The sequence below is a fragment of the Python bivittatus genome, unplaced genomic scaffold (assembly GCF_059951505.1).
Source record: "Python bivittatus isolate LINGU-HERP-01145 unplaced genomic scaffold, Pbiv_v1 ctg000780_np1212, whole genome shotgun sequence".
Taxonomy (NCBI): Eukaryota; Metazoa; Chordata; class Lepidosauria; order Squamata; family Pythonidae; genus Python; species Python bivittatus.
The window spans coordinates 2,826,706-2,848,626 of record NW_028277108.1 but is presented as its reverse complement, the minus strand read 5'-3'; the positions used below and the strand labels follow the sequence as shown (position 1 = coordinate 2,848,626).

General features: G+C 41.7%; 1 protein-coding gene across 2 annotated transcripts in view; it reads left to right on the top strand.

The window, feature by feature from the left end:
* Positions 1-2,210: 2,210 nt before the first annotated feature.
* Positions 2,211-21,921, top strand: part of TBC1D12 (TBC1 domain family member 12) — a 61,895-nt gene continuing 42,184 nt past the window's right edge. For both annotated transcript variants that reach the window (XM_088129017.1, XM_088129016.1), the window contains exons 1-2: positions 2,211-3,209; positions 20,542-20,665. In XM_088129017.1, the coding sequence (XP_087985143.1) occupies positions 2,470-3,209; positions 20,542-20,665 (864 nt within the window). In that variant the 5' untranslated portion in view covers positions 2,211-2,469. The remainder of the gene's footprint in view (positions 3,210-20,541; positions 20,666-21,921) is intronic.

The window sequence follows — 21,921 nt, the reverse complement described above, 5'->3', positions numbered from 1 at the left end:
ATTGTGAAGGACCAGCAGTTGCCTCAGCCGAGCATGCCTCGTCAGCAACAGGAGGAAGAAGACAGTGAAGTCAGCTGGGGGCGGCAGGGGTAGGCGGTGGTGGCGGTGTGCTGAGCAGCCAAAAGGACATAGATGGGGGGAGATAGGCGGATGAGGGGAGTTGAAACCCACACTGTGGTTGTAAATGCTGGTGGGCTGCCAAGCACCTGAATTTTGGTCATGTGACAGCAACGGGTGTAACTTCAAGGACTGGCCATAACTACCATTCATTCAGTGCCATCATACTTCAAACAGTCACTGAACAAATGGTCGTTAAACAAGGACTACCTGTATTACATAGTAATAGCCTACCATAGTTTAGTTATATATAAACTAAAAACTAGGCAATCCTTCACTTAAGCTAGGGCTATTAAAACCTAATTCTGTGCTGAATCTCAGGCTTAGTTCTAGAATATTCAGTGATTGAAAAAAAAGGGCTCCAAGTATGCACTGTGTGTTCAAAAAATACACCACGGACATCCCTCACACATATAGGACCTGGGGCAGGGTTTCCATGCAAACTCCAAATAAATGAAGAGGACAGCTAAATTCAGTGATTTCACTCCCAAAGACAGGCCAGAAGGATATCCTTGTGGCTTTTACAACAAATCCAGAAGGGGATAGGTACCATGAAATCTAATTTCTTTAGGAAATCTTGGACTATAGCTCTACATCCATTCCTCATCAGTTTTCTTTTCTTTTTTATTCTATTTCTAGCCCTTCAGGTGATAGTGTTACATATGCAAGATCCCATCCTGTGATACACTATGGAATTTATACTTGAGTTATTTGAAGACATCTGATACTTTGTACAGCCAAAGCGGTGAGGGTCCAGCCCTAATGTTGGCTAGATAGAAGATGGCAATGAATGAGAATATTATTTATGTGGGCCATTCAGAGCTTGATAGATGGACAGAAAATTGTGCGGGATAAATAATAACTAAACACAGATTTGAAAATGATTACCTCCACGCCACAGAGTTTATAGCCTGGGCTGCACATGAAGCATAATGAGGTAGAAAGGGAATTATGAAAGTGCTGATATGATAGAATGATATAATACCATTTTAGAATGGGAAGGGAGATAGGCAAGAAGTATTCTGCATGCAGAGAATAGTCTCTGAAAACAGAAAACTGGAAAACTGTTTAATGTGAGAAGTACTGAAATGCTATGTGCCAGTCAGGATGGTCTGCAGCCTGAAGTGGCAGGTCCATCCTACTCACTTTAGTAGCACTTACCTGGATGTAGACTAGGGTTGAATCTTTTTTATTTGTTGGAGAAATGTGAGCATTAATGGGCTGGATCCATATTACAAGTGGGGCCATGTATCACTTATATGATATATGGGACCATTAAACCCATGATCTAAGCCTGGTTTGTTGTATTCATGACAACTGGCTAGGTTTTCAAATCATAACTGCAAAAACATGGTTTGCAAAGCCTAACCATCAGCCCAATGAAACATGTGCATCTCTGATGCAAAATCAAATATATTATTGTCTGTCATGTGGTATGAACCAGGTTCTTATAAGCTCCCTTTCAGTTCAACTAACTTAAGAGTCATATGCATGCCTATTCAGAAGTAAATGTCATGCTTAGTCTGAGAAGAGTGCACACAGAAACTTAACTCCTGGGTGCATCGGACCCCAAAAAGGTTAGTTCAGTGTTTTTCAAACGTGGCAACTTTAGAAAGTGTGGACTTCAACTCCCAGAACTCCCCAAGCTGCATACTGGCTGGGAAATTCTGGGAGTTGGAGTCCATACATTTTAAAGTTGCCAAGTTTGAAAAACACTGGGTTAGTTATTAGTCGAAAAGGGGCGACCAGCTGCTTCCGGTTGTTGCCACCATAGACTAGCATGGCTCTCCTCCTACAAGGTTAAGGGGTGAAATCCGAGGAATATGATGCCGGGATCACGGCCCCATTAAATAAAGAGGGAAAAAGGTGCTATCTAAAACAAGACGGTCCCCAAGACACTTCTTCAAAAGAGAAAAAGGGGACGCGTTCTTCCTGCAACCGTAACACCACCAAGAGAACCTCTGTTTTTGTAGGCGGGGCTTTTAGGGAATATACGGTAAGCCAAAGGCTTCCGTCAATTTCACTCGGGGCGGCCCAGACCGCACCGGATGTTTACAAGCTGCATTTCCGCACCAACGAAATAGTCTCTATGATCGGCCGCCCCTGGGACCGCTGAGGGGGCCGGCTGCGCCTGCGCGAGCCGGGCCCCTTTAGGCCGCTCCTGCCGCCACGACCATCCGCGGAGCTGTATGCGTTGAGCGGAGAGGCGCGGGCTCGGCAGCGGTGGCAGCAGGCGCCCCGCCCTCTCCCTCCGGTGGGCCCCGCTGCGCCGCCGCGAGGGGCCGGTTCTCCTCCCCGCGTCCTCCTGCTCTCGGCCGGGCCGCTGGCTCCCCTGGAGTTCTGCGGCGCCAAATGGTGGGGCCGGAGGATGCCGGAGCTCAGGGCGGCGCAGCCCTGCTTCCCTCGGGCCGGGACAAGGAGGCGGAGGCGGCGGCGGAGGAGGCGGAGGAGGCGGAGGGGGAGGAGGACGCAGAAGCGGACGGCGAGCGGGATGGGAGCCGAGAGGGCTCCCGGGCCCGACTGCAGCGCTACCTGGCCGGCAAGAGGCCGCCCAACGGGGACGCCTGCGGCGGAGGGAGGATGACCAACGGAGACGCCGGCTTCCTGCTCCTCTCGCCGCCGTCGCCCCGCGAGGGCCCGCCGGGCTCCGAGGCGCCCGTGGCTCCGCAGCGCGGCGAGGAGAAGCTGCACAACGGCGGCTGCGCCCTGTTCCTGAGCGGCGTGGCGGTCGCTGAGCCGCCGAGCGGGGGCAGCCTGGCGGGGGCCGCCGTGGCCCCGTCGCCGTCGCCCACCTCCTCCTCCGCCTCCTCCTCCAGCTCCTCGGAGACCCCTGAGGAGGCGGAGAGCCTGTCTTCCCCGGCGAGGGCGCTCCCTTGCCTGCCGGCCTTGGCCTTCATGGACATCAGCCTCAACTCCCGAAACACCTTCGAGGTGAACCGCCGCCGCAGCGCCCCCGGGCACTTGCCGCCGCCGGAGCCGCCGGACGCCCCCTCCGCCGGCGCCCACGCGGCAGCCCCCGGGCCGGAGCAAGGGGACCGGGCCAAGCGGTTGAGTGGGATCTCCGGGTCCAGTTTCGCGGAATTTTTCACGAGGTAAAATGATTCATCCCGCCCCTCCCTTGTACCCGTAGAGAAGAGGTACGGCATGGGTGCCGCAGACCCGAGTTGTGTAACCCTGGGCTCTTCCGTCGTTGATCCTGAATAGCATCGGTCCTCCTAGCCTTGTCGCAGCCGCCCCTGCTTGCCGGCAGTCCCCTCTGTAGATAGGCTTGCGATGGAAGGAGTGCCTAACTTTACTTGGAAGGCTTGGCTTGCAGAGGTTAATGAGGATCTTAATTATGGATCGTGTGAGGTTCCTTCTTTGCACGTTTTTTCTCCCAAGCAGGTAGAGCTTTCTGGATAGTTGTCTGTTTTAGGATGACATATTGCAAAGGACAAATCTGGAATAAGGGATGGCCTGCTAAAAAGAACGTTAGGTTAAGAAATTCCTTGTAAAAGGAAGAAAAACCTTAGCAGGTAATGCTTAAGTATGTCTTAAGCATAGCCCCTTAATTTCTGATAAATCAGTTCTGAAGGTGAAGAAAATTGCCTTAAACATCTGAATGTGTATAACCTTCAGAGAAATGTCCTTAACTTTATTGAGTGTACCATTCACTTAAAGTATATGTAGTCAACTCTGATGCATTAATTGCCTTATTTAATGCTTGATTTAGGGTGCATTTTTTAGGTATTTTTGTCTTAACTCAGTTCTTCTCAAAGTAGAGATTTCTGCCTATAAACGAGGTACAGTCATATTTTATGCTCTGGGTAGCATTTATCTAGTTTTGCACCAAATGCCACTGAATGGAGAATGGGGATAGGTTCTGTATCAGATGCCTTGTTAAACAGCTGCATTTTACATAGTTACACATTTTATTGCATAGTTACATGTGGTGTTTTGAAAGCAAAAGGTGTTTTTGTGGAATCCAGTGAATTTGACCTCTACATTTCATTAAAAAGCTTATACCAGAAAATATTGGCAGACCTCTTAATCAGAAACATCTATTGTCATCTCTCAGTGATACATCCTTATTGAAGCAGGGGGCTGTTCTTTGTGACATGCAAAAGAACATATCTTGATGAATAATTAGCTTCTGGGGTCTCTGAAGTAGCTGTCCAAGCACATTAGAATATCTGCTAGAATGAAGTTTACCACTTAAAAAGCTAATGTTTCCTAATCATTCTCTTGCATATTTCACTGTACTGCAGAATACTGTTTTTATATTCTTAACTACAAGTGATTCAAGGCTTTAGAATGGTTAAGCTAATAGAGAAGAAAAGAATCCTATTATAGGCTAGTGTTGCAGTGTTATATTGTTCTATGGATACGCATGACATATTCCAAATTGAGCAGTTTTCAGGAATGAAACCTTACATCACTGTTGGCTATGTTTTCAGTTACATGAAGGACCAATGCATTCTTATTTGTACCTAGCTTCAGTACTGTTGGAAGACTTAATGGGTATTGGAACTGGTAGAATAAAAATTCACCATTTAAAATTATTTTCCTAAAGGGATTTTATCACACACTGATATTTGGTGTCCTGGATATTGAAGCCATTTATAACATTTATGTTTCCAAGCTTCTCCTGGAAAAATCCGTAAAAATAGTTTTTGAGCCTATGCCTTGAGGCTTACAGTCTAAGAGCAATGAAGATCTGGCTCTTCACCCAGGCCTTCAGCGAGGGAGAGTGAAACTCCTCATGGAAAGTGAAACTCCTCACTTCATTGTGCTTGCCATCTTTTATGTTTTATTGGTTTTATTGTAAAGTCTTTGTGAACCGCCCAGAGTCATTGAGAGTCTGAGGCATACAAGTTCAATAAATTATTATTATTATTAAGGTATTATTATTAAGGTATTTAACTGGGAAACTGTGAGCATCCTAGACGAAGCTAAATCCAAAAATGCTAGGGAATTCCTGGAAGCTTGGCATTCAGACAAATCAGCCATCAATAAATCCATAGAGATAAACCACATTTACACACCTTTCAAAAGAGACAATAAAAAAGAAAAAGACCCAGAACATATCCTCTCCAGCAGCCTACACCCAGATAAGCAGGGATTAACTTCAGACAAACAATCAAGCAGAAAACAATGCCCTAATCAAGGAACTGCCAAGGAGAAACACCCCACCACCACCACCACTGGCAGGGCAAGCTACTGTATATAAACAGGGAGCAAACCCCTACACTCACTTGCACAGATGATATTACCTAGTCAGGTAATGAAATGTCTGCAAGCAAACAGCCAAGCTCAGAGAGTACCAAGGACTCCACAGTTCAACCCTGAGCTACATGTATTTTCTTCTGTTGGAAAGGTATGATGCAAAAGAAAAATAAGATGGGGCATGAAAAAGAAAACAAAACCATTACAGTATCAGTTCTTAATGTTAGAAGGATCCTAGCCTCACCTGCAGTAGCTCACTAGAGTGGCTCTTAGGTCCCTAGTGGGGGAGAATCAAAATCAATTTCTGAAGAAATTGGCTTTTGAAGAGTATAGGTGGTGGTCCTATTTTCCTTCTCTCCCTCTGACACAGCCCAGTGGAATGCTTCTGGATTATTGGCAATAATTTATGACAAGTACCTTAACGCTGACTCTGGCTTTTTTGTGCTAAATGAAATGTGTGGTAGGATGTTTTAAGCTTTTCCACTATTAGCATACCTAATAAGCTCAAAATCCTCTAATTCTTCAACTCTTGTATGGTGAAGATGGGGAGAGAAGAGGAGAAAGGGAAATGATAATGGACAGAACCTTTTGAAATAGCCTACTGATATTTTGTAAAATATCCTGCTGAAACATCTGATGTAAATTACAGTACTTGTCAGAATGTGTGATTCTTGTGTTGAGGAAGTATTTCATGCCTCAGTGTTCATGAACAGCTGATTTGTTACCAGTTGTTCCTTTAACAATTGTCTAGAAATACATCTACTCCATCTGAAATGTTCACCATCTCAGAGTACTGCTTAACCTAGAAGATTATTAGAGAATCATTAGAGAAGTATTAATCCTATTTACAGAAGTATGCCATTTATCTTGAATGATATAAGAGACTATAGGATTATACCAGTGCTTTTTCTAATGTCCAATTTGGTCTGCTTTCAGTATTTCAAAAATTTTTCTAATTGCATGTCCTAAGTATCAACAAATCATGATGAATAGAATAACAAAGAAAATGATTTAGCTGTGAGATCTGTAAAAGTTGAGTTCCAACATTTTTAAGAATGTGATAATCATGCAGAACCTGTTTGTATTTCTTGAACAGAACTCTTGCTTCTGCATTCAGCTTAATTTCCAAGCTTGTCCAATTTGACAGGAAAATGCCAGATATATAACATCTTTATTACAAATATAATTTCAAATCTTGATGATATGTTAGTTGGATATGCTACTTTCTTTTCTTTTTTTGAATCACAAGGATGACTTGGAAATACTCTTTGCATTTCCTTATGGCTTCCTGCCTTTGGTTTTATTTATTATATTTATAGCCTGTGTTTCATAGTGCTCCCTTTTCCCATTTACCCAACAACAACCTTGTGAGGCAGATTAGGCTGAGAGACAGTGACTGGCCCAAAGTCACCCACTGAGCTTCCAAGGCTGAAGATGGACTAAAATCTGGGTGTCCTCAGTACCAGTCCAGCATCTTAACCATGGCACCATACTGGTTCTGTGTCTTGACTGTGAGACTCATAGTACAATAGTGCCTGAATTACTTACTGTAGCCCCTATGTTCATGTGAAAAGGATCTGGGAATTGTATTTGATCACTGATTAAATGTGAGTCAGTAGTATGACTTGGCTTCTAAAAAGGCAAAATGCAAATTTAGATTGCATCAGTAGATGTATAAGTTCTCATACACATGAAGTAACAGCTCCATTTTCTTTTTATTAGTCAGAGACTAGGTAGGACATGTCCAATTCCTAGTATCACACTTTAAGAAAAGTTCAGACAGCTGGTACAGGTGCAGGGGGGGGGGAAAGTAAGGATGATGAAGATACTGGAAACTAAATTCTATGAGGAGGTAGTGAATAAATTGGCTAGTTGTTGGGAAAAGAGAACTGGGAGGGGAATGTCAACAAGCGTTTCCCAGTAGCTGAAGGGGGATTGCAAAAAAGAAGGGCAAGACCTGTTTTCTATTGCCTCAGGGTGCAGGATACAGAATAATGGCCTTAGTTATAAGCAGGCAGATTTGGGCTGAACGTGAGGTTAGATTTCCTAAAATTTAAGATGGTAGCAGTGAATGTTTCAGGTAGAGTCTGGGCAACCATTTGTTTGGTGCTTTGATTTGGGTTCCTGCACTGAGCATAAAGAGCTTGATTTAAGGGTATAAATGGTCCTTTCCAATTTTATGATTCTGTGAAAGTTATCTCATTTCATCACATTTTGCTTTGACAAGCAGCCAGTAAAAAATTGCCAGTGGTACCTAGTATAATACCTCCTGAAGGGAAAATTGATTCTGCATCCTGTGGATGCTGCATCCCTTCTTGGATCATTTAGAAATTCAGAAGGTACGTGAAATTGCCTCCCAGTATTGTTAAAAGGGCATGTAAACAATGAACTTTGCTGTCAGTGCAACCTGAGGATCTAACCTGACCCACTGTTCAATCTGAGAAACTATAAAATAGCATACTGGCATATTTGCTTGGTTTATCGCTTTTCTTTTATACAATTATAAATTTTATAGTTCTGTAAAATCTGAAGTTTCCCTGAACTTGTTGATACTTGTTGCTGTGTCTGGTTATGAGATGAAATGTCAGTTATACATTGAAAAACAAATGCTTGATTTCTGCTAGGGCTACAGTCTAGAATTTCTTTTGAAGCTTGTATCTCTGAGCAGCATTAATAAAGGATTAGAATGTTGATCATCTCACAGTAACATTGTGCTTGAAAATTGAAATTGTACTTAAGTACTTATAACACTCTGCTACATAAATATCTGTTAGAAGTAATCTGTTTGATGTAGCAATTTCTGATTTGACTTAAGTCACTCTTATTTGTAAATTAATGTTCAGTGTTTACTGTGTAAGTTGCATGTGAAATTTGGACAAAAATGATCAATAAGTAAAGAAAGACAAATAGCTGAGTGCAAACTATATACATACTCAGACGCATTTCATGTATATTACCTTATCCTTTTTATTACATTTTTTCTATTCAGTATTATGAAACCTGCTGCTAAAACCGTAAACTTAAACTCATTTACCAAGGACAATTTATTTCTAAGTTAATGCAATGCAATAATATAATTCAGTCCGTCAGGTATTTTATATATACAATACTTCCATTATTGGTACTATAAGAGAAATTTGTTCTAGGAATTACTTATCTGTCTAAAAAAACGGATAGAGAAGGAGTTGCATAAAGACATTCCTCCATTCCATTCTAAGTTTATACTGAGATAGGGCTCTATGTAACCTACTTAAAAAGTTGATAAACTTGAATGTTGGAGTAGTGCAATGTGCTGTGGCATGTTTTTTTATGCTCTAACTTGCAGTTGTAATGTTTCAGAAATCTAATATTGTTTTAATAAACACAAATTAAAACTGGTGCAAATATAGGCAAAAAAGTAGCTGTTAGCTGCATGTCATTTTAATTTAAATTCGCCTGGTAACTTAGTTGAAACTGAATGTTTCACTTTGATTGTGAACTTGTTTTTCTGGTTGTGATTTAATTTTTTTTCTTTTTCATATTTGTGTAGGTAGTACTTATCTATGTACTGAATGACTTTCACAGGTATCAGTTTCACCTTTGTCTCAATCCAGTGTTTACAAAATTGCTGTTAGAGATTCAGTTTATGTATATTTATTTTATTTATTTATATTTTGAATTTGTCACCACCTATCTCACTGCAGAGCGACATTTAATTGAATAGACGGCATAAATGCTTTTCAGCTAAGTTGGTTATTAGTTCCTAATTTGATATTAACTGAAGAAACTTAGTTTTAAACTGATTTTCTAAGTAAATTTCAGAGTGTCATGATGATAGATAAATTGCATAGTGGAAACGTTCTATGCAGGACGTTATATACCGCTGCTTATCATAATCCTTGTGTCCCTTAATTAACATTTTTTGATGATGATTACATGCCATCAAGTTGTTGTCAACTCTTAGCAACTACGTAGTTAGATTTTATCCATGGTGATCTGTCCATAACCTGAACCTTTAGCTCTTCCAATGGTATACTCATTACTGCTGTAACTGAGTCTATCTACGCTGCTGCTGGTTATCCACTTCACTTTCCTTCCACCTTTCCCAGCATTAGAGCCTTCTCCAGAAAGCTAAGTCTTTGCCTATTGTGTCCAAAGTAGGATAACTTGAGCCTGGTCATTTGTGCCTCCAGTAGAAACTCTGGGTTGCTCAGTGATCCATTTGTTTGTTTTCTTGGCTGCCCATGGTATTCTCAGGAGTCTTCTCCAGCACCAAAGTTCAAAAGCATCAATACTCTTTCTGTCTTGCTTCTTCAAAGTCCAACCTGAGCTTCCATAGGGTGTCACAGGGAATATCATGGCTTGCACGATTCTGATCTTTATAGGTATTTACAAACAGTAAAAGGAAAATGAAGATTAGTATAAAAATAGGAACAGTGGTATCCTATTGATCAAACCTCATACAAAGAAATAAAATATATACATTATAGCACTTCAGCTCATAAGACTGTAGAACATGGGAGAAAACTGTTTTACCTTGTGAAAAAAAACCTCTTTATATCCCGTTATATGCCATTAGAATTCTATTTTTGTTTGTAGGATTGGGATTTTATTTCCAAAGTTAAGTAACCCAAGTTTCAATTCAGAAATATTTTTTTAATCCTTTCTCAACAATCATAAAAAAATAACATTTAAGTTGAAAAACTGACTAAAATGGCAAATTCTGCCTTATTACACCTAATTCTATATAATTTAACCATGTGAGCTACATTATAGCTAGCAAATAAGTGGGTATATGCATGTTCACCACCTAGAGAGCTTATATAATAATATGGTGGAGTATATATTTAATTACAATTGTTAAAATTTGTCAGATGCCCCCCATGAATTGGATCCTGACACCTTTAAAGGGTACAGTCTTATTTTTCCCCCAGCTCATATGCTGTTCCAGTTTTAACAAAAAACAACAACCTTGAGTGGCTTGCGCTTCTCTTTCCAGTCATAAAGGTAAAATACAATTGAATTACAGTTATCAAAACCATACAATATAACCATACAATAATTTCCTTGTACGGTCATATCCATCAATAATCATATGTCACTATCCATAAGATAGTTGCCAGAGTGTCACAAATTGTATTTCACTAACTGACAAAACTAAATATGGATAACATATTTGTATATAATTCTTTAAAATAACTTTCTAGGTACAGAATATTATAAACAGGAGACAAAATTGAGTATCATAGTTCATGGCTCTATGAAGGAGGAGCCATGTATTCCAATGATGTAGCCTGTTAGTACCACCAAACTTTAAAAATTTATCTTAGGTAGTGTTTCAAAGATAAACAGTATTTTTGTCTGTCTAGAAAGGATGTTAACAGTATTTTTGTCTGTGTAAAATGTTTTATTTTATTAATCATATTTATATGGCTGCCCATTTCACAATCAAGTGACTCTAGGTGGCATACAACAGAGTTAAAAACTATGCACACACACACACACACACACATACATATACGCACACACACGCATACATACACATACAGTATAAAAGGCACAAAACTAAAAAAAGAATAAAAAGATTAGACGAAGAGTAGGTGTTAATTACACTGGAGCCATCTCAATATTTCAGCAGTCTTCTGGGGTCCCCAGGCCTGATGACACAATCAGGTCTTGAGGGACTTCCAGAAAGTTAAAAGGGATGAATGAACCCAGCTTCACTTCAAGGGGAAGGATATTCCATAAAGCAGGAGCCACAGCAGAAAAGGCCCACTGCCTAGAACCTACCAAATGAAGCTCCCTAGCTGACGGGACCCTCAGCATGCCCTCTCTGCTGGATCTGGTGGAATGGGTAGATGTAATCAGGGAGAGGTGGTCCCTCAAATAACCCAGTTCCATGCCATGTGGGGCTTTAAAGGTCAAAATCAGCACCTTGAATTGGACCCAGAACCAGACTAGTAAGCAATGCAGCTCGTAGAGCAGAGGTTAACGTGTTCTTCTGGAAACACACATAACTGTCTACACTGCTGCATTCTGCACCAGCTGAAGTTCCAGATACTCTTCAAGGGCAGCCCCGTGAAAAGCATATTACAGTAGTCCAACCAGGAGGTGACTAGGGCATGAGTGACCATGAGTAGACCTCTTGATCTAGAAATTGGCACAACTGACTCAGAATATGAAATTGAGCAAAGGCCCTCCTAGCCATGACTGCCATCTGCTCCTTGAGCAGGAATCATGAGTCTAGGAGAACCCCCATATTGCATATGAGGTCTGTTTGGGGTAGTGCAACCTCACCCAGCACCAAAGATGGCATAGTCCTAGAACCAGCAGGGCCCAAAACCCAAAGCCACTCAAGTTTTGCCAGGGTTTAGTTGAAGCCTGTTTTCCACATCCAGACCCTCACAGCCTCCAGGCACCATGATGACATCCACAGCATCTCTTAGTTCACCTGAGACAGAGATGTATAATTGGGTATCATCAGTGGACTGATGATACCTCACCCCATGGCAATGGATGAGCTCACCCAGCAGCTTCATGTAAATATAGAATAGGAGCAGAGAGAGCACTGACCCTTGCGGCACCCCACAGAGTAGGGGCCAAGGATGGGATCTCTCCTCTCCAAATCACCACTGCCTGGAATCAACCTCTAAGAAAGGAGGCGAACCAGCACAACACCATGCCACCCAACCCCAATCCTCTGAGTCAATCCAGAAGGATACCATGATCGATGGTATTAAAAGCCACCGAGAGGTCACATAGGGCAAGAATGGACCACAACCCCCATGCCACCCATGCCAGGCATCATCCAAAAGTGTGACCAATGCCGTTTTCATCCCATAACTGGGTCTGAATCCTGACTGAAAAGGATCTAGATAATCTGCTTCATCCAAAGTCCTCTGAAGCTGTTGCACAACCACCTTTTCAGTCACCTTCCCCAAAAAGGGGAGGTTCTATACTGGATGAAAATTGTCTCATATAGTGGGTCCAGCGATGGCTTCTTGAGGAGGAAACGAACCAAGATCTCCTTAAGAGGTAATTGAACAACCTCCTCACTCAAAGAAGAATTTATCACCGCTAAAACCCACTTACATGACACCCCCAGTGCTGCCTTAACTAGCCAGGAGGGGCATGGATCTAAAGAGCAGGTGGCTGAGCTCACAGTCCTAAGGACCCTGTCACTTCATCAGACCCAACATGTTCAAACTGTTCCCAGATAACTGGGCAAGACTCCTCCCCAGGCCTCTCCTCTGAATCTGCAACAAGGCTAGTGTCCAACTGTGAGTGAATTTGAGCAACTTGGACTGAAAGATGCTGAACAAATTCTACCACATGCCCCTGCAGGGGGTTTTCCGAGCCCTCTCTACCCAAAAGGACACTTTACGTGAAACGGCCACAGGACAGTTTTCCACAGATGCAATAAGAGCAGAGAAGTACTGATGGCTTCACTGCCCTTACCGCCACAGGGTAGGCCTTAATAGCAGCTCTTACTCATGTCTGGTTGAGTTCGTCCCCTGTAGAATGCCGGTGATGCTCTAGACGTCTCTTCTCTTGTTTCAACTCCCTTAACTCCTCCGTGGACCACAGGGAGTGCTGGGATCCACAAGAGAGGAGAAGTTGCATAGGCACAATCCAATCCAAGGCCTCAGCTGCCTTCTTATTCCAAGCGGTGACCAAGGCTTCAGATGGACCATGCAGCAGACCAGTAGGAATAACCCCCAGCTCCCTCTGAAACCCATCAGGGCCAATAAGTCGCCAGGGGCAGACTGATTTAATGGGTTCAACCTCCCTGCAGTAGATAGCGGCGCCAGAGAATCCCATAGTAATCAGGGTGTGATCTGACCATGACAAGGGGGACACCAAAAGCTCCCCTAGTTTCAGATCACATAGCCACTGCTCCAACAGGAACACCAGATCAGGTGTGTGACCACTGTCCCATGTCAGACTCTGGGTGACCTAGGATAGACCCATGGCCATCATGGTGGCCGTTAACTCCTGAGCCTCAGACCCCAATCCCAGAGAAGGTAGATTGAAGTCCCCCAAGATCATAAGTCTGGGAAACGCCACTGTCCGCCCAGAGATGGAGTCAAGGAGCTCAGGCAGGAGGTTGCTATGCAGCAGGGAGGCTGGTACAACAACAATCCCAACCGATCCCTAGAGCCCAACTTAATGAACAGGGTCTCACATCCGGTGACGTGTGGTGCAGCGCCCTGAAGGCTGTAAGTAATTCCTGGATGATAATTGCTATGCCTCCACCTCTGCCCCGGGGTCTCGGCTGTTGCCACACCCAAAACCCAGCTGGTTATATCTCAGGGCCACTTCCCTTCTGGGCCTAGTCAGATCTTGGTAATACATGCTAAGTCAGCCCTCTCAAAAATGATTAAATCACAGATGAAGGCCTTATTACAGACTGACCTAGCATTTAGAAGCAGCAGCTGAAAGCCAGGGCATCCGTTGATAAAGTATCTGTATTGGGTACCAGCAGAACTTCAAGAAGTACATCTACAAATGTTTTGCTGTAAGGAACCTGGAACAGCAATTATGCATTACCAAGTTGCAGAGGAAACGCTCCCATTTGGTTTATAATATAAATTCTTAAATGATATTGATCATACTAAGTGTACAGAAAAATATATACAATAAATTACAACTTTCGTAATCATGTAATTGAACTTTAAGAACCAGAATGGTGGATGAAAGTTGTAAAATTGAAGATCCATAGATTAATATTTTGCTTCCAGATGCAATTCATTTATGCCATGGATCTGGAAATCATCTATATTGTGCATTTGTATTGTCTCATATTTTGTTCTCAAGAAATAAGTAATAGTCACACTTGATAAAGCACTTTTAATTATACGGTTACTTTGTTCTTCTGTTGAATTGGATATAAATAAACCTCCAAAGCAAGCTAGTAAACAGTTACAAGGGAAAGATAAAATGTAATACAGGTAGTCCTTGGCTAATGACCGTTCATTCAGGGACTGTTCGAAATTATGATGGCACTGAACAAGGAGACTTTCAGCCAGTCCTCGAAGTTGTGGCCATTGCAGCATCCCCATGGTCACGTGATCGCAATTTGGGAACTTGCAACTGGCTTGCAGTTATGACAGTTGCAGCATCCCACAGTCACATGATTGCCATTTGCAACCTTCACTGCTGGCTTCCAACAAGCAGAGTCAATGAGGAAGCCAACAGGAGGTCACAAATGGCGATTACATGACATGCCTAACGACACTGTGGGATTCGCCTAACGATTGAACTGAAACTGCCGGAACTGCCATTGTAAGTTGGTGCAGTCACATGATGTCACGATTTACGACTGTTGCTTAGCAATGGAGTTCTTGGTCTCAATTGCCCTTGTTAACTAAAGGCTACCTGTAAGAAATACTTGGCATAAGATCTTTACTATGAAATGTAGTTCCTTAAACAGCATTTAAAGATATATGAGCTGATGCAATTAGACTGCTGGATCAACCAATGTAAAGATATATTACTTCCATACTTAAACTTGTTGTTAAACATTGAAGGATTTATTTCTGCAAATCATTCATGAGAATGTAATGGCACTGTGGAAGATAACTTCTCTTCCTTTTTTGGGTGGGTGGGTGGGTGGGTATTGCTTGTGTATTCCATTTAAATAAAGGTGTGCCAAGAGTCTCCTGAGAAATCTATATGCGGGCCAAGAAGCAACAGTTAGAACCGGTCATGGAACAACCGATTGGTTCAAAATAGGGAATGGGGTACGACAAGGCTGTATATTGTCACCCTGTATTGAACCTATATGCAGAGTACATCATGAGAAATGGCAGGCTGGAAGAATCACAAGCCGGAATTAAGATTGCAGAGAGAAACATCAACAACCTCAGATATGCAGATGATACCACCCTAATAGCAGAAAGTGAAGAAGAACTAAAGAGCCTCTTGATGAAAGAGGAGAGTGCGAAAGCTGGCTTGAAACTCAATATTAAAAAAACTAAGATCATGGCATCTGGACCCATCAATTCCTGGCAAATAGAAGGGGTAGAAATGGAAACAGTAACAGACTTCATTTATTTGGGCTCCAAGATCACTGCAGATGGAGACTGCAGCCATGAAATTAAAAGACGCTTGCTTCTTGGGAGGAAAGCTATGGCATACCTAGATAGCATATTTAAAAGCAGAGACGTCACCTTGCCAACAAAGATCTGCATAGTCAAAGCTATGGTTTTTCCAGTAGTAATGTATGGCTGTGAGAGCTGGACCATAAAGAAGGCTGAGCGCCAAAGAATTGATGCCTTTGAACTGTGGTGCTGGAGAAGACTCTTAAGAGTCCCCTGGACTGCTAGGAGGTCAAACCAGTCAATCCTAAAGGAAATCAACCCTGACTGCTCATTGGAAGGATTGATAATGAAGCTCAAGCTCAGATACTTTGGTCACCTAATGCGAAGAGAGGACTCTTTGGAAAAGACCCTGATGCTGGGAAAGATTGAAGGCAAAAGGAGAAGGGGACGGCAGAGGATTAGATAGCATCACTGAAGCAATGAGCATGAAACTGAGCAAACTCAGGGAGGCAGTGAAGGACAGGAAGGCCTGGCGCGATGTGGTTCATGGGGTCACGAAGAGTCGGACACGACTTAACGACTGAACAACAACAAAGAGGGCATGCAAGAAACACATTTATTAAAATAAAATTTATGGGGGTTAAGCATTTGTTTCCCTGTTCTGTTGCATATAATAATTATGTCAAACTTGCTAGGAATTAAAAATAAATAAGAATGGCCAAGTAGGTAGATTTCTAATTTTGCTTTTAAAACAGAATTATGTCATTCAGCAAACAGTATGTTTGTCAGAAAACAAACATCAGCACAATACACAGTATTGTTATGTCTTTGCTATGTTTAATCATAATGGTTCCTGTAGCCTGTGTTCTCACAAACTTAGGGTAGAGTAGGAAGAACTGAATGACTAATCTCTTACTAAGTACATTTTGAAAGTGGCCATCAGAATCATGAAGCTGTATTCATATGAAAGAGGACTTGAAGCTTTTGTCACCTTGTGCTAGAGGAGGACTTTGTTTTGATGATATTCTTAAGAGGATTCCTCCCATATAGGGTCACTATTTATACAGTTTCACTTGTAACCACTTTTGTAGCAGAAACACACACACACACACACACACACACACAGGCTCAGATTTGTTTGACTATAATCCATCTTTCTTGGAGAGCTGTCACCTTCTTGGAAGGAACCATACTAGTTTATTGCCAATAGGTGAGTATTATACACACTTCTGTTACAACCTTCTCCTCTGATTATTCATCTGGCTATCTCCAAGGTTGCTGGATGCAACATAAGCGTGGCAATCCTAGGTTCCCATGGATGTCATGTTACTGTAAGAATTTAGTTGTCATTAAGATGTTAATGCATAAGGCTGAAGGCAGAGATGCTGCATGAATGACTGTATGTTCCTCCAAACAAAACAGCTCTCTACACTGAAAATAAGGCGTCAGAAAAAAAAAAGTCTAGGCAACAGCCTTTTCTCCCTTCCCTATGCAGATGGAACCCAGGGAATGTATACAGGTAACCCCCAGTTTAAGAACTAGTTCCATTCCCAAGGTCTGTCCTTAAATTGACTTTGTATGTAAGCTGGAATAGTATTACTGTATAATGCTGTATAATAATATTGTGTATTTAACTCAAATCATTGTGTATTTAACTTGAATTTTGCTACAGTAGGCTCCATTCTTAACTCTGCGTCCTTAAACCAGGTCTTCTTCTTCTTATCATATTCGCCTCTATCAGGTGTTCTTAACTCAGGGACTCCCTGTACATTAATATGACATGATCCTTGCAATCTGTTTGAACACAGTCTTACTACCACAGTAGGAACTGAGTTAGAGCTTGGGAAAAGAGTCTAAATTGCAAATACATAATAGTTCTATGATGTGTAAAGGACAAAGTAGAACTGTAAGTCCACCATATAGCACTTCCTCCCTTTTCTTTAGAAATCTACTCCATCTTTTTCAGCACAGGAGCAAAAAGCTGGGGGTGGTTACAGTGATATGTGAAAGTGCAGGTATCCCTGCTCAAATGGTAGGTTTCAGTGAATCCTTAAGTGAACAGAAACTAGCACAATCTCCCTATAATAGAAGCACACCATCTTTCTGTAATATAAATGCATATTTGCTCTTTATGTGCATGTGTTTACTTATTCAAAATAAGAAACTGAATTGGCAGGTGTAGAAATTTAGATACTCTTTCAGTCATTACTTCATAATATCTCCACTGGCAGAAACAACAGCTTTCAAATGTTTCCTCTAGTCCACTAGGAGTCTTTTTATTTTTATTTTGGATTTGAATTCTTTCTTTTCAGTCTTCCTTGCAGAACTCTTTTAACTCAGAAATATTCTTAGGTTTCCTTGAATGCACTACGTTTGAAATCTCCCCACAGATTTTCAATACTATTCAAGTCTGGGGAATGTGAAGGCCATTCCACAATTTTTGTCTTTTTTTGTCCTGGAACTATTTCACAGCTGCTTTTTAAGTATGTTTTAGATTGTTGCCTTGCTGAAATGTCCAGCTTGTGTTCAGCTTCAGCTTATTCACTGACTGGGACATCAGTCTGAAGGTCAAGAAAGATCTGTTACAACTTCCTCCAAACTGGTTAGATCTGTAAAACAGACCCCCTGGTTACTCCAAACAACTGCTGAAAAGTTTAGCTGACACTGGACTAGTTGTCTGCAAGTCCATAGTATAGTGTTGCTTATACAGCAGCAATCTTCACGGACAAGTCAGAGAGAAACTTTTTCTTGACTCTATGCAAGACACCTGCAGTGGAAATTCCAGGACTGGCTGGAACAAGAAAACATACTTGAAGAGGAGCAAGCTGGCTTTAGGGAAGACCAGTCCACCATTGATCAGTGCCTAATACTCCAACATCTCATTGAAAAATACTCCTCCTACAACACAACCTCCCTCTATGCCGTTTTCACAGACTTCAAAACAGCTTTTGATTCCATATCCCAAGCTAAATTGTGGGGAAATCTGGAGGCCTCCTTGGTTGATCAACATCTCCTTCATCTAATATGTATGCTACATGAAGGGACCTCACTCCAAGTAAGATGTACCCCTCAGGGCCATTCCGCCAGTGCCATTAAAACTGAGAAAGACGTCAAGCAAGGCTGCATGTTGGTCCCGCTTTTATTCAATTTCTATATCAGCTCCATGGTGGGCCATCTCCAGAACATTGAACTTTCACTTCCCAAAACTTTCTGGAAGACACATCTCTGTCCTACTCTATGTAGATGCTGCTGCAATACCCCTAAGAACACTTACTGGCTTTAAAAGAGCACTGAGAGCACTAACACAGTACTGCAAGGAAGACCAGCTAGAACTCGGTTATCGGAAAACTAAAATCATGGCATTTGCCAAAAGGCCCAGGAGCCACTCCTGGAGCATAGATGGCCACAAGATTGAGCAGGTCTCCTGCTTCAAATACCTGGGGGTACTCCTTAATTCTGCCAGCAGTAGGAAAGCCCATGGGGACTACATTGCTGAAAATGCACAGAGGAGCTCATCTGCCATCCTTGAATTCCTTTAGACAAGGTGACCACTATATTCCTGCAGCACTCAAATTATTTGAAGCCAAGCCAATAGCACAACTTCTTTATGGTGCCCAGCTGGGCCCCTTCTCCAATTTTGCACATTAGAACTTATACAATCCAATTTCTAAGATTGGCCATTCAAGTCCCAAAATGTGTCTCTGATGCCACCCTGAGACTAGAGATAGGCCTCATGGAAGTGGAGGCTAGAGTGTAGATGATCATACTTCACTATTGGCTCAGACTGTCCTTTTTTCCCCTTGGCCTTGTCCCATTAACCACGAGGGATGATTTTCAGTCCACACGGAAACAGGCAGTAGCAACTAAAATCTCATCCTTGGGCTTTTCTCCAGGCCTTCTACTTAGCATGGGATATGATCAGGTCAAAGCACTCTTAAACAGTGTGTAGCAGACACAGAGCACCAATTGGATCTAGCCAGGTCCCCAACCTTTATTGCTAGTGAATCCAACAGGTACTCTGCCTCCCCATGACATAAATACTGCAGAACCTTTACTCTGGCATGATATCATGTCTTCCCCTCAGCTGTCCCTGAAGGCCAATAAGAATGATCCCTTACCCAGAGAGGCAGTGACCCTGTGACTCTGGACACACAGAAACAACAGAGCAGGTGCTTCTCCAGTGCCTGTATTACAGAGACATTCATACTAGCCTCATCTCACCATTACTGCATAAATACCCAGGACGCACAGGACAATTCTACACCTTTCTGCTGCTTTCAGATACCAACCCTGCTACAACATACAATGTTGCCAGGTTCTGCACAGCAGTGATTAAAATTTGTCAGAAGATGACCTGTGCCATAAACTAGACTTAATGAGCATCTAGTTCATCATACTAGAGTGCTTTGTAATTTGATATAGTCTGCCATACTGTCTGGCTTTATGTTCCTTCACACCCATCTAATGCTCCTACCCCACTTTTTAGATCCTTTTCTTTTAGACTCTCATTTTCTATATATACTTTCTATTTTATATCTTTTAGCTTTTCAAAACTTTTTATAAACTCCGATGTATCTTCTATGCTTTATAATTGACTGTATCCCATCCTCCTTATGTTGGCCTATGACTGTAATAAAGATTTGATTTGAAGAAAAACTATTATTTAATAATGCTGTGTTCAACAGGGAGAATGGACCTCTAGATCAGAAGTATATAATTTATTGTTATACAACAATGTAATTATAACAGTAAACAAGACTCCTCTAAACTCTGATGTTTATCTTGTTTACTGTTACAACTATATGTTGTATTTTATATTATGAATTGTGAATAATTTAGGAATTTATGTTACAAAAAATAAAATATCAAGGGAAAGGATTTTGCATTGGGATATCAATGTTTTCTTTACTTGATTTCAGTTATGTTTGTACTTTGTAGCAACTGAAAGGCTTATTTTTGATGTCAGTGATTCCTCTGCATTAATTTAATCCTTATTTTTAAGAAAAGCTCTTCTAAATATTGATACTGGGAAAACAAGTTTATTTCATTCCATTCTAGCAGGAATAAATAAAAGATTTTCAAATTGCTGTAAAATTAGTAATATATAATGCTCACTTTTAAATATTAGACGAGACAGCTTTTTATTTCATTCTGCTAATGTGGTGAAAACATCTACATTTAGATTTTTTTTTTACAGGAACTTCTTTACCAAAAGAACAAAGGAACTCAAGTCTGGTATCCATAGTGCTCCTGGCTGGAAGTTGTTTGGGAAAGTTCCACCAAAAGAGAACCTGCAGAAAGACTCCAAAATAATTCAACAGGTTAGTATTCTAGTGATATCATAAGCATTTATCTTCATTTTTAGACTATTCTTCCATTTTGAATATTTCTCAGAGAGATTAACCATTTAAAAAGAACCTTGTATGGAATCTGTAGTCATAATAGTTTTAATGTGCTTTTGCTTTAACATCTTTCAGTTGAACTAAACTCCTATTGACTTCAGTGACATATCCACACACTTTTCTTAGCAGCTGCTGGTTGATCTTGTCTAAGCTGGGACGCTAAATAGGGCTGGAGCTACTTAGTATCTGAGCAGGAATACCAGTGCAGTGCTATAAGCTAGACTGGAAGTTGAAAAACATCTTGGAAGAAGGGAAGGACAAACCACTTCCTACTGTTGCCAAGGAAACTGGATGGTTGTGTCCATGTAGTCATCAGGAGTTGAGCTTGACTCAAAGGAGATGTAACCTTTAACTTTGCTGTAGTGGTAAAGATGTTGGACTAGGAACAGAAAGACCCAGGTTCTAGTCTACCCACAGTCATGTACCCTGAATGGTTGTCAGCTTCTGAATGAAAAGCAGGATAAAAATCTAATAAATTGTTGGCAATGTAAAAACTTTGATCAATCATTTATATAGTAAACTCTTGATTTAACATTGTTGGGGGTAAAGGTTGTCTGTTAAAGGTCTGTTCAGTTCTAATCCCCTCCCATTTTTTCCCTTTCCCTTCCTTGAAGTGACTACCAAGAAAAAAGTTTTTTTTTAGTTTTAAGGAAAGAAAGCACTTATAAAACAGCACTTGTAAAGGAAGTCATTCTTGGCACCAGCCTTCAGGATTATTGGCAGGCTCTTTTTTTTCCTTCTAATTGCTCTGTCAGCAAGGAACATTTGTTAAGGCAGAAGGCAGGGAACTGCCACTTCCACTGCCTATCTTGTCCACCTGGTCAATCTTCCCAGTAGCTTCCCTCCCTCCCCACTTAGCCACTGCTCTGGCTCATTACATGCCCATCTCTCCAGTCTCCCCAACACCTTTCCAGCCTTCCTTCCTCAACTCAGTTGCTCTCAGTGTCCCAGCGTATCAACCACTACTTGCCCAATCGCCCAGTCTTCCCTTCCACCTTTCTTCTCTCACCTGGGACTCAAACCTGATTCATGCAAAGAAGGAACCCATTATTTAGGGGAAGCAGCAACCACTGTCCAGATTGCTTCCCCACATAATGGGCAAGTCCATTATTTCAGGGTGTTGTACTGAAGTCCCCTAAATAGAAAACCATTAAACTGAAGGTTTATATACAGTT